General features: G+C 40.9%; 1 protein-coding gene across 2 annotated transcripts in view; it reads left to right on the top strand.

The window, feature by feature from the left end:
- The window catches only part of NUDT22 (nudix hydrolase 22), a 319,740-nt gene that overhangs the window by 277,711 nt on the left and 25,860 nt on the right, over positions 1 to 16,169 (top strand). The window contains exon 6 of one of the 2 annotated variants that reach the window (XM_056527202.1): positions 6,922 to 7,269. The exons of the other annotated variant lie outside the window; for it this stretch is intronic. Coding sequence (XP_056383177.1) covers positions 6,922 to 6,948 — 27 coding nt within the window. The 3' untranslated portion in view covers positions 6,949 to 7,269. Of the gene's footprint in view, positions 1 to 6,921; positions 7,270 to 16,169 lie in introns of those variants that run through there. 2 annotated transcript variants of the gene reach the window in all.

The following is a 16,169-nucleotide window of genomic DNA, read 5'->3' as shown; positions in this document are numbered from 1 at the left end:
GAATCACTGGCATAGAATACCCCTATGTCCACCCCTATGCAAATCCCTGCATTAGGCCTCAAATGCACATGGCGCTCTCACTTTGGTGCCCTGTCGTATTTCAGGGCAACAGTTTAGGGCCACATATGGGGTATCGCCGTACTCGGGAGAAATTGCGTTACAAGGTTTGGGGGGCTTTTTCTTCTTTAACCCTTCATGAAAAGGAAATGTTGGGGTCTACACCAGAATGTTGGTGTAAAAAAAATAAATTTTTTACACTAACATGCTGATGTTGCCCTATACTTTACATTTTCACAAGAGGTAAAAGGGAAAAAAGCCCCCTAAAATTTGTAACGCAATTTCTCCCGACTATGGAGATATCCCATATGTGGGCGCAAAGTGCTCTGGGGGCGCACAACAAGGCCCAGAAGGGAGAGTGCACCATGTACATTTGAGGTGATTTGCACAGGGGTGGCTGATTGTTACAGAGGTTTTGACAAACGCAAAAAAAAAAACAAAACCCCACATGTGACCCCATTTCGGAAACGACACCCCTCACGGAATGTAATGAGGGGTGCAGTGAGCATTTTCCCACCACTGGTGTCTGACAGATCTTTGGAACAGTGGGTTGTACAAGTTTTCATTTTCACGGACCACTGTTCCAAAGATCTGTCAGACAGCAGTGGGGGGCAAATGCTCACTGTACCCCTTGTTACGTTCCTCAAGGGGTCTAGTTTCCAAAATAGTATGCCATGTGTTTTTTTCTTTTTTTGCTGTTCTGGCAGCTTAGGGGCTTCCTAAATGCGACATGCCCCCCGAGCGATATTTGCTCTCAAAAAGCCAAATATGACTCCTTCTCTTCTGAGCATTGTAGTTCGCCCATAGTGCACTTCAGGTCAATTTATGGGGTACCTCCATACTCAGAAGAGATGGGGTTACAAATTTTGGGGGGTATTTTCTGCTATTAACCCTTGCAAAAATGTGAAATTTGGGGGGAAACACATTTTAGTGGGAAAAAAAATATTTTTTTACATATGCAAAAGTCGTGAAACACCTGTGGGGTATTAAGGCTCACTTTATTCCTTATTACATTCCTCAAGGGGTCTAGTTTCCAAAATGGCATGCCATGTGTTTTTTTTTTTGCTGTTCTGGCACCATAGGGGCTTCCTAAATGCGACATGCCCCCCGAGCAAAATTTGCTCTCAAAAAGCCAAATATGACTCCTTCTCTTCTGAGCATTGTAGTTCGCCCATAGTGTACTTCAGGTCAACTTATGGGGTACCTCCATACTCAGAAAAGAAGGGGTTACAAATATTGGTGGGTATTTCCTGCTATTAACCCTTGGAAAAATGTGAAATTTGGGGGGAAACGCACATTTTAGTGAAAATTTTTTTTTTTTTTTACATATGCAAAAGTCGTGAAACACCTGTGGGATATTAAGGCTCACTTTATTCCTTGTTACGTTCCTCAAGGGGTCTAGTTTCCAAAATGGTATGCCATGTGAGGGTTTTTTGCTGTTCTGGCACCATAGGGGCTTCTTAAATGCAACATGCCCCCAAAAAACCATATCAGAAAAACGTACTCTCCAAAATCCCCTTGTCGCTCTTTCTCTTCTGAGCCCTCTACTGTGCCCGCCGAACACTTTATATAGACATATGAGGTATGTGCTTACTCAAGAGAAATTGGGCTACAAATATAAGTATAAATTTTCTCCTTTTACCCCTTGTAAAAATGCAAAAATTGGGTCTACAAGAACATGCGAGTGTAAAAAATGAAGATTGTGAATTTTCTCCTTCACTTTGCTTCTATTCCTGTGAAACACCTAAAGGGTTAAAATGTTGACTGAATGTCATTTTGAATACTTTGGGGGGTGCAGTTTTTATAATGGGGTCTTTTGTGGGGTATTTCTAATATGAAGACCCTTCAAATCCACTTCAAACCTGAACTGGTCCCTGAAAAATAGTGAGTTTGAAAATTTTGTGAAAAATTGGAAAATTGCTGCTGAATTTTGAAGCCCTCTGGTGTCTTCCAAAAGTAAAAACTTGTCACTTTTATGATGCAAACATAAAGTAGACATATTGTATATGTGAATAATTTTTTTTTATTTGTAATATACATTTTCCTTACAAGCAGAGAGCTTCAAAGTTAGAAAAATGCAAATTTTTCAAATTTTTCATAAAATTTTAGAATTTTTCACAAGGAAAGGATGCAAGTTACCACAAAAATTTACCACCATGTTAAAGTAGAATATGTCACGAAAAAACAATCTCGGAATCAGAATGATAACTAAAAGCATTCCAGAGTTATTAATGTTTAAAGTGACAGTGGTCAGAATTGCAAAAAACGCTCTGGTCCTTAAGGCCAAAATGGGCTTGGTCCTGAAGGGGTTAACACTTTCCCATTCTGTGGCAACTGGTATATCTGATTATTATACTGGAATTTCTCACAATGCGCTACAACAGTGGTGTCTGTCACAACAGGCAAAAAACTTACTGGGGGGTGGTATGGGGTGACACCATTTTCTACCGCAACGGGTGATGCCACTGTCTTTTTCTTACATTTCAAAAAAATATATACTTTTTCCTTTGATTACAGCCCTATGGAAAAAAAATTAAAAACAGCTAACAGTATTCAAAAAATCCATAGTAAACAAACCATTGATTTTTTTCAGAAAAAGTAAAAATTTTAGTTTAGATAAAAAAGAGATTACAAAAAAAAAAAAAGAAACAAAATTGGATTTAACAACAGTTGCCCAAAGCAAATCATAAGTTTGGTCAGTGTAATTTTTGTTGATGTATGCATAATGTAAAAGAAATTAGGTTAGGTCCCCATGTTAAACAAATAAATGATTTCATTACATGTAGATGTCCAAATGTGCAGTCGGTGCACTTATATGTAGTTGTGGACACTACTACATTGGACAAACCATTAGACCACTGTTCACACGGGTAAGGGAACACCTTAGGTCACTGTTTACTCGTAGTAATCCTCATGTTATTAAACATATGAATTCAGTCCATAATAATGATAACGAACAGTTAAAGGTTCTAGGTCTTACTGTAATAAAACCACCAGAGATGGTGTGAGATAACCATAAATCATTATTGCAAAAAGAAACTGAAACTACATGTTCTATGTTCTTCTCTTTTTTCCCAACATAAAAGAATATTTGTGAGCATTTTCGCTCTATACGTACTGGTAACGGTGCTCCTAGACTTATTTCCCACATAAGAGAGTTGCACGGAGGCAATTGTAATGTTCTACGTTTTGCTGGAATAGAAAGAGTTAATTACCCCTTCATGGTGGAGACAGACATGCTTTGCTTTTACAAAAGGAAACTAAGTGGATTGTTAAGCTAGACGTAACAGGTGCTCTAGGACTCGATCACAATGAGCTTGCACCCTTTCTGTAAGTTCATTGTTACTTACTTGCATTTTTTTCTTTTCTGGTGTCAAAGTTGAATGCGCATCTAAAGTGAAAGTAAATCATTGCCGGTTAGCTCAGGGGGCTGTTCGAGATGTCCGCAGCATCCCGAACAGCTGTGAGACAGCAGGAGGGTCCCTTACCTTGCCTCCTGGTGTCTGATTGCTGAATGATTGCTCAGTGTCTGAGATCCAGACATGAACAGTCAAGCAGCAGGATCATTGATCAATGGTTTCCTATGAGAAACCATTGATCAATGTAAAAGAACAGTGTGTGCAGTGTTTTAGCCCCCTATGGGAACTATAACATTGCAAAATAAAAAAGTGAAGAAAAAAAGGAATAAAAATCATTTAACTCCTTCCCTAATAAAAGTTTGAATGTCCCCCCTTTTCCCCTTAAAAAAACGGTGTAAATAAAAATAAACATATGTGGTATTGCCGCATGCAGAATTGTCCGAATTATAAAAATATATAGTTAATTAAACCACATGGTCAATGGCGTACGCACAAAAAAATTCCAAAGTCCAAAATAATGTATTTTTACTTTTTATATCATGAAAAAATGAATAAAAAGAGATCAATAAATCCTATCAATAAAAAAATGGTACCGCTAAAAACTTCAGATCACGGTGCAAAAAATCAGCCCTCATACCGCCCCATACGCGGAAAAATAGTAAAGTCAGAAGATGACAATTTTAAACGTATAAAATTTTCTGCATATAGTTATGATTTTTTCCAGAATTACGACAAAATCAAACCTACATAAGTAGGGTATCATTTTAATCGTATGAAATTACAGAATAAAGAGAAGGTGTCATTTTTACCGAAAAATGTACTGTGTAGAAACGGAAGCCCCCAAAAGTTACAAAAGGGCGTTTTTTCCCCCCCGTTTCGCCATAGATTTTTGGGTAAAATGACTGATGTCACTGCAAAGTAGAATTGGCGGTGCACAAAATAAGCCATTATATGGATTTTTAGGTGCAAAATTGAAAGAGTTATGATTTCATAAAGGTAAGGAGGAAAACGTGAAACTTATTATTAAAGAATAGTCTACGTCTGCCTGACACTGTGCACCACCGGTGTCCTGACCCTGAAGGACCGACTGCTTGTTGGATCCTGACCCATGACATTTTCCCCCTCCTAGTTTTGTATGTGCCGGTCTTTATTCTCTTCTCTGGATAATAAAAACTGAAGCTCTGGGTGCATTGGGTGTGAAGGAGAGAAGCGACTTTTTATACAGGTATTTATCTGATTGCGATATTACATCCTCATTCAGTATTTGATATACTTGTTTAAATATTTAATCTTTTTTTTTTGTATGTAAGGGTGGGGATTTAGAAAAAGGTTAGAGGTCATGAGGAAGCGCTAACATAGTTTGAACAGCCCATGGGCCTTTGGCTGTATTGACGACCTGACGGTATTAATGAAAGGATTTTCTACTGCATACAAGTGAGTGCCATCCTGCCATCCTTATCATTATAGGAGACTTTATTCTTCCTGATGTGAACCAAAATAGCTAGTTCTGCCAGGAGTACAGACATTCTTAATTCCGTACTGGGATTATCTCTACAACAAGTGGTTGAGGATCCAACTACTGGGATAAATAGACTCAGCTTGTCAGGAAGTTTTGGAATAGATCAGTTGACGTATTCAACAATGGAATATAAATATGTCCATATTTCATGAGTAGTCTATGGGTCAGGCTGAGTAATACATACATCTGAGCTATTTTATGTGACACTAAGGATAGGCAAAATTCATCCGATCATCTCCATCTTGACATATTGTACAATATTGTGCTTGCTTAAGAATGTGAGGTCTATAGCAAGGCACCACTCGTTCTGCAAGGGCACTGTAAACTCGAGCAAATTTATCAATAATAATTGTATTAGTTGTCGACGAATCCCGTTATCAAATAATTGTGCTCTGATTCGTTATTAAGCAAAAAAATTTATGATAAATCAAAATAGATGTCATAACGCCGGCTCACGACAGTATTCAGGGAAGGAGGCAGCATCGGAAGCAGGCTGCAAACACCAGAGACCACAGGGGCACAACGGAAGCTGGGTGACGTCCTACTTTTCCCGGAAACACAGAAAGAAGAATATGACACAGTTTCACATGTCTGATGCCAACATACTTAGAATACTGGAGGACCCATCCCTGTGTGTCCATCTCTTCACCCTGTCAGCACTGCACTTCATCTTACTAACAGTGTGTGACATCATGTGAGAGATCATAGATAACATCTGCAAATCTGGGGTATCTCAACCAGTGATGTGTGATACTGTCAGCAGATCAAGGGTATCTCAGCCAGTGATATGTGCTACTGTCAGGCCAGCAGATCATGGGGATCTAAGCCAGTAATGTGTGATGTTGTCAGCAGATCAGGGTATCTCAGCCAGTGATGTGTGATACTGTCTGCAGATCTGGGGTATATCAGTCAGTGTGTGTGATACTGTCAGCAGATCTGGGGTATCTAAGCCAGTGATGAGTGATATTGTCAGCAGATCAGGGAAATCTCAGCCAGTGATGTGATACAGTCTGCAGATCTGGGGTATTTCAGCCTGAGATACACCAGTTCAGCAGAAGGTATCACACATCAGGATGAGATTACACCACCAAAGCTTCACACAGTATCACACATCAGGCTGTTAGCCATGATCTGCGGACAAAATAACACATTGGGCTGAGATACACCAGCTCAGCAGTAAGTAATATATCTGCAGACAGTATCATACATAAAGCTACGTTTTGTGGGAAGCTGATTTAAATGGATCTTGTGCCCTAGGCTTTCTAGACCTGGGTTTGTGTAATAATTAGACATACGGGGAAGATTTATCATTGCCTTTCTGTCATTTTATTAGCTGTAAATTGGCACCAATTTTTTGGGCAGTTAGTTTTTGTGTACAAATTTTGCACAATTTCAAAATGTACAACTTTGGCAAAGGTGACTGTGAAATGCAGTGCTTCAATGTTGACTATGCACTGGATGAGATTTATTAACTGTGTCTTTTTAATAAAAAGCGCTAAAATAATGTGCAAATAAAAAAATTATAATAATAATAATTCATACCACCTCTGCCCTGCCTTAGAAAAATGGCATCCTACATCAAGTTCTGAGGAGACTTTTCAATCTGTGCAAAATTTATCAAAGTCTGTGTGCCGTTTTGATAAATTTGGTGCACATAAGCCAAAAACACATTAGAAAAAAAAAACACTGTGAAGTGGCTGCACACAAACACATAGGGGGAGGCTTATAAAAACTTGTGCAGAGGAAAACTTGCCCAGTTGCCCATAGAAACCAATCAGCTTGCTTCTTTCATTTTTAGGAAGGCCTGTGAAAAATGAAAAAAGTGATCTGACAACCTTTTCTCTACACAGGTTTTGATAAATCCCCCCCATATTGATAAATCTCCCCCATAGTCCTTATACTATGGCTAGTAGTAGTAGGTAGAAAGTATATATGCAAATGTTTATGGCTGCAGCGCAAAAATTTTATTTTATTTTTTTCTGCTAGAATACAGAAAAACAAAGGATTGACTAGAGCTAGAAGTTGAACAGTGTGCGAAGTTGGACTAAGTCATAGCATGGGAGCATTTCACATTACATATATACACAGGATCTTGCTATTTTGCCCAAAGTTGGATATTTTTCCTCGTTACAATGTATTTACCAACTCTAAGGGTTGCCAATGGCATTCTTGCAATGAGGGCGGCTTTTCAGCAAAATACGACTGCTGGACTACTTCATCCCTAATATGTGTTCTCTATCTGTTGTCTCTCTGTGTCCTCCTCACTGCTGGCACCAGACTCAAGGAGAGAGAGTCAAGTATCGAAGATGTTAAAGGCTCAGCACTGTACAACTGAACACTGCAGGTGAAGTGGTTTGCTGTGGCACCTCTATGATCTCATTTCTTAGAGCCAGCAGCTGTCTGCACTTGCCTGCACACATTTTTTTAAATAAAGATTAATAAAATTGTGATATAACTTTAATTAAGTTAATATGTGTATTTAATGTAACTGTAAACTATTAACATTTATGAAGTATGTACTTCCATTACATAGAGCATCTGTGATGATCTCACATAATGACACCTTCACAGATGCTCTACAGCACTCACTGGCCATAGGAACATGAAGACGAAGACCGTCTAGTAGAACAACAATTACAGACTTAAATGCTGTGTTCTGCACATGTCATGTCATGTGTAGAACACAGCCCATGTCAGACTAAAGGGGGAGCCGCACCATGTTACTGAAGTCCGGAAGCCTGTCAAGTAAAACACCAGCAGCTGCTTCCTAACCGACTGACATTCTCCCCTGCTGCTCTTGTGGTCACAGGGCTGTCACCTGCACTCAGAGCAAAGGAGGATGCAGCCTGATCACAAGTGCAGCAGACATACGTGTCCCTGACTGAGAAGCCCTGGTCGGATTCGCCACCCACCTTCGGCCCAGTACTGCAGCGGGCACTCCACTAACAGGACAGTGGTGAACGCAGAGCTGGAGGTGAAGAAGCTGCAGGAGTCGGTCAGAAAGCAGAACAAGCAGCTTTAAAACAGGATTAGATACATTCCTGGAACAAAATAAGATTAATGCTTATGAAGAAATATAAAATCTCATCCCTTCCCCAATATCGCGCCACACCCCTACCCCTTAATTCCCTGGTTGAACTTGATGGACATGTGTCTTTTTTCGACCGTACTAACTATGTAACTATGTAACTATGTAACTGGGTTAGCGCTGTCAGTAATTGCACTGCCAGCCCATAGATCATTTTGGTTGGTCTAAATTTGGTGCAATTGTACCAAATTTACCATACTTGTGCAAGCTACATGATAAATTTTGCGCAAAGTTCTAAATCTCCACACAGTTCTATTTGTACAACTGAGCTGCACCTCACAAGAGAAGTGGTGTGTCCTGGACACAGGGATTTTGTTCTCTTGCTTTGAGGCCAGGATTCCATTGAGGTTTTTTGTCCACCTCAATGGAACTGACAGCTTTTTCCTGGTAGATATTCTTGTGTTTTTTCTTGAGTTTTTGCTGGGGTGTGTAAACAGTTATTTTTGTAGCCTGTGGCAATTTTTTTCACTGCCTTCAGGGTACCCCTCCATGGGTCAGATGCAAAGAGGCCCGGCCCATAGAGTGTAAGGAGGTGAGGAGTTATGTGTAGCATATATATATATATATATATATATAAAAATGGTGCATAGCATTAGTACTTACCTCCACAGGCTGTATAGTATACCCACCGTTCAGGTTGACGCCAAGAGCCAGTACCAACAGGCCCGGAGCTTCAAATATGGTGCTCCTGGGCCTAGGTGGTAACAGGCTGACCTTATTTAGGATGAGGAGGGCAAGTAACATTGGTCCTGGACCACCCTGGTAATATCAGGCTGCTGCTGCTGCTTTGTTGGTTCCAAGGAGAGATATGGCTTCAAACAGGATGCTGGCCCCACGAGGCGCAGGATAGACTCAGCATTAGTGTTGAGCACAAATATTCGTAATGCTAATATCGGCACTCGGTGCTATATATTCGTAATGACGAATATTCATTTTTTTTACATGCAAATTTTTATGCAAATTTCCGCATGGAAAAAAAGTGAACGAACATAGTGAATATGCTAATTTTTACGATCATAGGATGAATAATCGTCAATATATTCACGCAAAATATTGCGAATTCGAATATGGCTCCTGCCTCTCATCACTAGTCAGCATAAGACCAGGTAAAAAGAAAGTGGTTTATTCCCAAGATGCAATACATTTCACTGAAATCTCGCAGCTTCATCAGGCATGACATTGTTTTTTATATATAGGTCCTATTTGTTTTTTCACTTTTCCTTTTTTGTTAGCATTATGTGGCTTTATCTGGTCTTATGTTGAGTCTATCCTGCACCTTGTAGAGCAGGCATCCTGTTTGAAGCCATATCTCTCCTTTGAACCATATCAGCCGGAGGGCAGCGGATTGCTCATTTATTCTACTTGCATACTGTTGTTGTGGATGTTGGTACATAACAGTTTGGGGTGAGCGGCTTTCATGCCTTGCCTTTTTATTAATTTGTATCTCTTTTAACCCCTTGGGGACGGAGCCCATTATGACCCTAAGGACGGGAGCATTTTTTGCAAATCTGACCACTGTCACTTTAAGCATTAATAACTCTGGGATGCTTTTACTTATAAATTTGATTCCGAGATAGTTTTTTTGTGACATATTCTACTTTATGGTAGTGGTAAATTTTCGTTGATGCATCCATTTCTTGGTGAAAAATTTAAGAATTTGATGAAAAATTTGAAAATTTAGCATTTTTCTAACTTTGAAGCTCTCTGCTTGTAAGGAAAATAGACATTCCAAATAAATTATATATTGATTCACATATACAATATGTCTACTTTATATTTGCATCATAAAGTTGACATGTTTTTACTTTTGGAAAACATCAGAGGGCTTCAAAGTTCAGCAGCAATTTTCCAATTTTTCACAACATTTTCAAAATTGGAATTTTTCACGGACCAGTTCAGTTTTGAAGTGGATTTGAAGGGCCTTCATATTGGAAATACCCCACAAATCACCCAATTATAAAAACTGCACCCCTCAAAGTATCCAAAATGACATTCAGTAAGTGTGTTAACCCTTTAGGTGTTTCACAGGAATAGCAGCAAAGTGAAGGAGAAAATTCAAAATCTTCATTTTTTTTACACTCGCATGTTCTTGTACACCCAGTTTTTTAATTTTTACAAGTGGTAATAGGAGAAAAAGCACCCAAAATTTGTAACCCAATTTCTCTTGAGTAAGGAAATACCTCATATGTGTATGTCGGGCGCAGTAGAGGGCTCAGAAGGGAAGGAGCAACAATGGGATTTTGGAGATTGAATTTTGCTGAAATGGTTTTTGGGGGGCATGTAACATTTAGAAAGCCCCTATGGTGCCAGAACAGCAGAAAACCCCACATGGCATACCATTTTGGAAACTGCACCCCTCAAGGCACATAATAAGGGGTCCAGTTAGCCTTAACACCCCACAGGTGTTTGATGACTTTTCGTTAAAATTGGATGTGTACATGAAAAAAAAAAGTTTCACTAAAGTGCAAAATTTACCATTTTTAGAAAGGGTAATGGGAGAAAATTTGTAACCCCATCTCTTCTGAGTATACCCCATGTTAGTACGTAAATTCTCTGCGGGCGAACTACAATGCTTAGAAGAGAAGGAGCACCATTGAGCTTTTGGAAAGAGAATTTGTTTGGAATGGTAGTCAGGGGCCATGTTACATAGTTACATAGTTACATAGTTAGTACGGTCGAAAAAAGACATATGTCCATCAAGTTCAACCAGGGAATTAAGGGGTAGGGGTGTGGCGTGATATTGGGGAAGGGATGGGATTTTATATTTCTTCATAAGCATTAATGTTATTTTGTTCCATGAATGTATCTAATCCTGTTTTAAAGCTGTTAATTGTTCCTGCTGTGACCAGTTCCTGAGGTAGACCGTTCCATAAATTCAGTCCTCACGGTAAAGAAGGCGTGTCGCCCCTTGAGACTAAACTTTTTCTTCTCCAGACGGAGGGAGTGCCCCCTCATCCTTTGGGGGGGTTTAACCTGGAACAGTTTTTCTCCATATTTTTTGTATGGGCCATTAATATACTTATATACGTTTATCATATCCCCCCTTAAACGTCTCTTCTCAAGACTAAACAATTGTAACTCCTTTAATCGCTCCTCATAGCTAAGATGTTCCATGCCCCATATTAGTTTAGTCGCGCGTCTCTGCACCCTTTCCAACTCCGCAGTGTCCCTTTTATGGACAGGTGCCCAAAACTGAACAGCATATTCCAGGTGAGGCCGTACCAATGCTTTATAAAGGGGGAGTATTATGTCCCTGTCCCTTGAGTCCATGCCTCTTTTGATACATGACAATATCCTGCTGGCTTTGGAAGCAGCAGCCTGACATTGCATGCTATTCTGTAGTCTGTGATCTACAAGTACACCCAGATCCTTCTCTACCAGTGACTCTGACAGTTTAATCCCCCCTAAGACATATGATGCATGCAGGTTATTAGTACCCAGATGCATAACTTTACATTTATCCACATTGAACCTCATTTGCCAAGTGGAGGCCCAGACACTTAGTCTATCCAAGTCATCCTGTAACTTATGCACATCCTCTGTAGACTGCACCGTGCTACAAAGCTTGGTGTCATCTGCAAAGATAGAAACAGAGCTGTTAATACCATCCTCTATATCATTGATAAATAAATTAAACAACAGCGGGCCCAGTACTGAACCTTGGGGTACACCACTAATAACCGGGGACCAATCAGAGTATGAATCATTGACCACCACTCTCTGGGTACGATCCATGAGCCAGTGTTCAATCCAGTTACAAACTAAAATTTCCAAACCCAAAGACCTTAACTTACCTGTCAGACGTCTAAATTATTATGAGGAAGGCTAGACAGAGGACCCAGACACACCGTGGCAGCATGCAGTGGAGATGGAGGCAGGGAGTCCCTCTGAGTCACTGGGTCAAATGGCACGATGCATACTCAGTTGCTTGCATGACCCCCGAATTGTCAGAATTCGTCAGCGGGATGACTTCTGGCTCTCCACCATATTGGACCATTGTTACCGTCACAGAATGGGGGCCTTTTTTACACCCACTGAGAGGGAGGACAAACTGACCTACTACAGAGAGATCCTACGTAGTCAGTTGGCCGATGCCTATCGGCGACATGGTCCATCCACTCGCAAGTCTGACTCGGGGGGCCCTCTGTTCTCACCTTCCACTGCCATGGCTGCTGGGGAGGGGAGGGGTGGCAGGAGCAGTAGCAGCTCCATTATCAACAGCCTAAGTCTACAGTCGCTGATGAGTAGCTTTCTTCACCCGCATAGTGAAGCAACTCATCAGCAGCAGGTAGACATGGAGCAGGACCTGAACCAGCAGATGGTGGCATACCTTGACATGGCCATGCCAACAAAACTTGAAGATCCGCTGGACTTCAGGGCAGCCAAACTTGATTTATGGCCGCAACTAGCAGAGTTTGCCCTGGAAAAGCTTTCCTGCCCGCCCAGTAGTGTGCCATCAGTAGTGCGGCCGGGCCATAGTCACCCCAAGGCGAACTCATCTGTCCACAAAAAATGTAGAGAGACTGACCTTTGTGAAGATGAATCAGGCATGGATCAGCCAGGATTTCCACCCACCAATGCCAGATTGACCATGCTGCTCCACCAACACTTCACAATTATGGTTATGAAACCCTCTTGGGTTATCAATTAGGGTTATGAAACCCTCTCGGGTACTGTGAAAGCCTGCTCCTGACTCATCCTGCGTCTTTCAGGAACTACTTGCCTCACTGATGCTTCTGGCCTTGGGCCTTTAATTTTTGGATGTTTAGCAGTAGTTAAATACATGCTTAATGCAAATTTCAACATTGATCTTTAAATGTAAGGGGTTATGAAACCCTCTTGGGTACTGTGAATGCCTGCTCCTGACTGATCCTGTGTCTTTCAGGAACTACCTCCCTCACTGATGCTTCTGGCATTGGGCCTTTAATTTTTGGATGTTTGCACTAGCTACATACATGCTTAATTGAAATTTCAAAATTGATCATGCAATGTAAGGGGTTATGAAAGCCTCTTGGGTGCTGCTGATGCCTGCTCCTGACTGCTCCTGTGTCTTTCAGGAACTACTTGCCTTCATGATGCTTCTGGGCTTGGGCCTTTAATTTTTGGAATAAAGACATACATGTTTAATTAAAATTTATGGTGCAATGTATGGGGTTATTAAACCCTCTTGGGTACTGTTTTTTTCAAAATTTATTGCAATTTTCTCAAAAATAAACTCCTCACCTCCTTACACTCTGTGGACCGGGCGCCAGCATCTTACCCACAGAGTGGTACCCTGAAGGCAGTGAGAAAACTGCAACAGGGGACAAATTTGGCTGCTTCCACACACCAGGGAAAACGCCAGAAAAAACGCCAGAAAAACTGCCAAAACTCAGGAAAAACCTGTGGCAGTTTTTCTGGCGTTTTTGCTGGCGTTCTTTTAGGTGTAAAAAAAACAAGTGTAAACCTAGCCTAAATGTAAGGGGTTATGAAAACCTCTTGGGTACTGCAAATGCATGCTCCAGGCTCATTCTGTGTCTTTCAGGAACTACTTGCCTCCCTGGTGCCTCTGGCCTTGGGCCTTAAATTTTTGGACGTTTAGCAGTAGCTAAATACATGCTTAATGCAAATTTCAATAATGATCGTTAAATTCTCGGCACTCTGCCAGGGCCTTCTCCTACCCCGCCTGGGACGATCCGAGGACCTCACTAACCAACTCACTAACTAATCCAATCGCTTATAGCGACGGGCGGTGTGTACAAAGGGCAGGGACTTAATAAACGCCAGCTTATGACCCTCACTTACTGGTAATTCCTCGTTTTAAGATTAAATAATTGCAATCACAGATCCCTATCACGAACTGGTTTCAGCGTGCAACACGCACCTGTCCTTGAAAGATAGAGACACGCTAATCCGTTCAGTGGAGCACTAGTGCGGCCCAGGACATCTGAGGCCATAACACACCTGTTATTGCTCGATCTCGCAATTGATCGGGCAAGGTAAGGGGTTATTAAAGCCTCTTGGGTACTGCTGAGGCCTACTCCTGACTGCTCCTGGTGCAATGTATGGGGTAATTAAACACTCTTGGGTAGTGTTATTGTTAAATTTACTGGTAATTTTATCAGTAATAAAATTTAATTTTGCAGAATGCTAACCGTTATACAACGGAACGCTTGTTGCGTGTAATTTTTTAATGAAAAAAATAAATAAATAGATGGAGAGGGATTAACTCTGCTTAATCATTTTTGGCGAATAGAATCCTTTTGCCATCTGATTTTTTGGAGACAGATGCACTTACACACATGTAATCATTTTTTTAACCAAATTTCAAACATTGTGTGGTCTATTACTTTTGAGAAGAATGTCTTTGGGTGGTCCACTATCCTGCATTATAGAGTCTTCTGAACTGCTGTATATGCCCTTGTTTTTTTTAAAAAAGGTATTTTGTCCGACAATTTTGATAAAATTTTGCGTTTTTTTAGGATGGATTGTGAAGCCCGGGTGACGGGTGTGTATTGTGTACTCGTGCATCAGTCAACTCCAGTCTGTGTCCGTTAGGCAATATATGGGTTACTGATGCAGCAGAGGTGGGGCCTTGGTCTTGGAATTTCAATTATTAAAACAAATTTTAACATGGTTTATTATATTATAGAAGAATGTCTTTGGGTGGTCCACCGTCCTGCATTATAGAGTCTTCTGAACTGCTGTATATGCGCTTGTTTAAAAAAAAAAAAAAAAAAAAAAGGTATTTTGTTGGACAATTTCAATAAAATTTTGTGTTTTTTTGGGGTGGATTGTGAAGCCCGGGTGATGGGTGTGTAGTGTGTACTCGTGCATCAGTCAACTCCAGTCTGTGTCCGTTAGGCAATATATGGGTTACTGATGCAGCAGAGGTGGTCTTGGAATTTCAATTATTTAAAAAAATTTAACATATTGTGTGGTTTATTATATTATAGAAGAATATCTTTGGGTGGTCCACCGTCCTGCATTATAGTCTTCTGGACTGCTGTATATGCACTTGTTTTAACAAAAAGGCATTTTGTCAGACAATTTTAAAAAAATTTGCGGTTTTTCGGGGTGGATTGTGAAGTCCGGGTGTGTATTCATGCGCCAGCCAACTCCACGCTGTGTCTTTCAGGCAATCTATGGGTTACTGATGCAGCTGGGGGATGGGTCTAGGAATTTCAATTCTTTTTTTTTTTATTCAACAATTGTGCGGTTCATTATTTTTGAGAAGAAAGTCTTTGGGTGGTCCCCCGTCCTGCCTTATAGAGTCTTCTGAAATGTTGGATATGCGCTTGTGCTTACACAAAGTTGTAAATAAAAAAAAAAAAATGTATACAATTTTGTTGACTTTTGTTGAATTTTGGGGCGGTTTGGGAAGCCTTGTGTGTACTGGTGCATCAGCCAACTCCAGGCTTTGTCCTTCAGGCAATAAATGGGTTCCTGATGCCGCAGAGGTGGGGCCTGGGTCTGGAAATTAAAAATTTTTGGATTGCGGGTGCTGCAAAAAAAGATGGACACACCCTAATCCGTTCAGTGGAGCGTGGCTGCGGCCCCGGAAATCTGAGGGCATAACACACCTGTTATTGCTCGATCTCAGGAGAAGGGGGTTCATCATCGGGAGAAGAGAGTTGCAGGTTGCCCTTGAGTCAGCAAGGCGGTAGCACGGTTGGCAGTCAGAGTGGTGTGGCAGTAGTGGAAATTCTGGAGCCAAACGTGCCCGGGGGAGACCACCTGCTTCGCGGCAGCTTACCTGTCCGGGAGTTAGCGGGTTACCAGCAACGGTCGATGAAAGATAGAGACACGCTAATCCGTTCAGTGGAGCGCGCCTGCGGCCCCGGAAATCAAAGGGCATAACACACCTGGTATTGCTCGATCTTGCAATTGATCGTGCAAAGGTAGGGGGGTTATTAAAGCCTCTTGGGTACTGCTGAGGCCTACTCTTGACTGCTCCTGGTGCAATGTATGGGGTAATTAAACACTCTTGGGTAGTGTTTTTTTTTTTATTTACTGATAATTTTATCAGTAATAAAATTGCATTTTCCAGAATGCTACTCATTACACAACGGAACGCTTGTTGCGTGTGATTTTTTAATGAAAAAAAAAAAATAAATAAAAAAAAAAAAGGACGGACAGGGATTAACTCTGCTTCATCATTTTGGGC

Source organism: Hyla sarda, chromosome 6 (genome assembly GCF_029499605.1).
Source record: "Hyla sarda isolate aHylSar1 chromosome 6, aHylSar1.hap1, whole genome shotgun sequence".
In the NCBI taxonomy this organism is placed as follows: domain Eukaryota; kingdom Metazoa; phylum Chordata; class Amphibia; order Anura; family Hylidae; genus Hyla; species Hyla sarda.
Note: the sequence above shows the minus strand (reverse complement) of the source record. Positions and strands in the feature narration are given on the sequence as shown.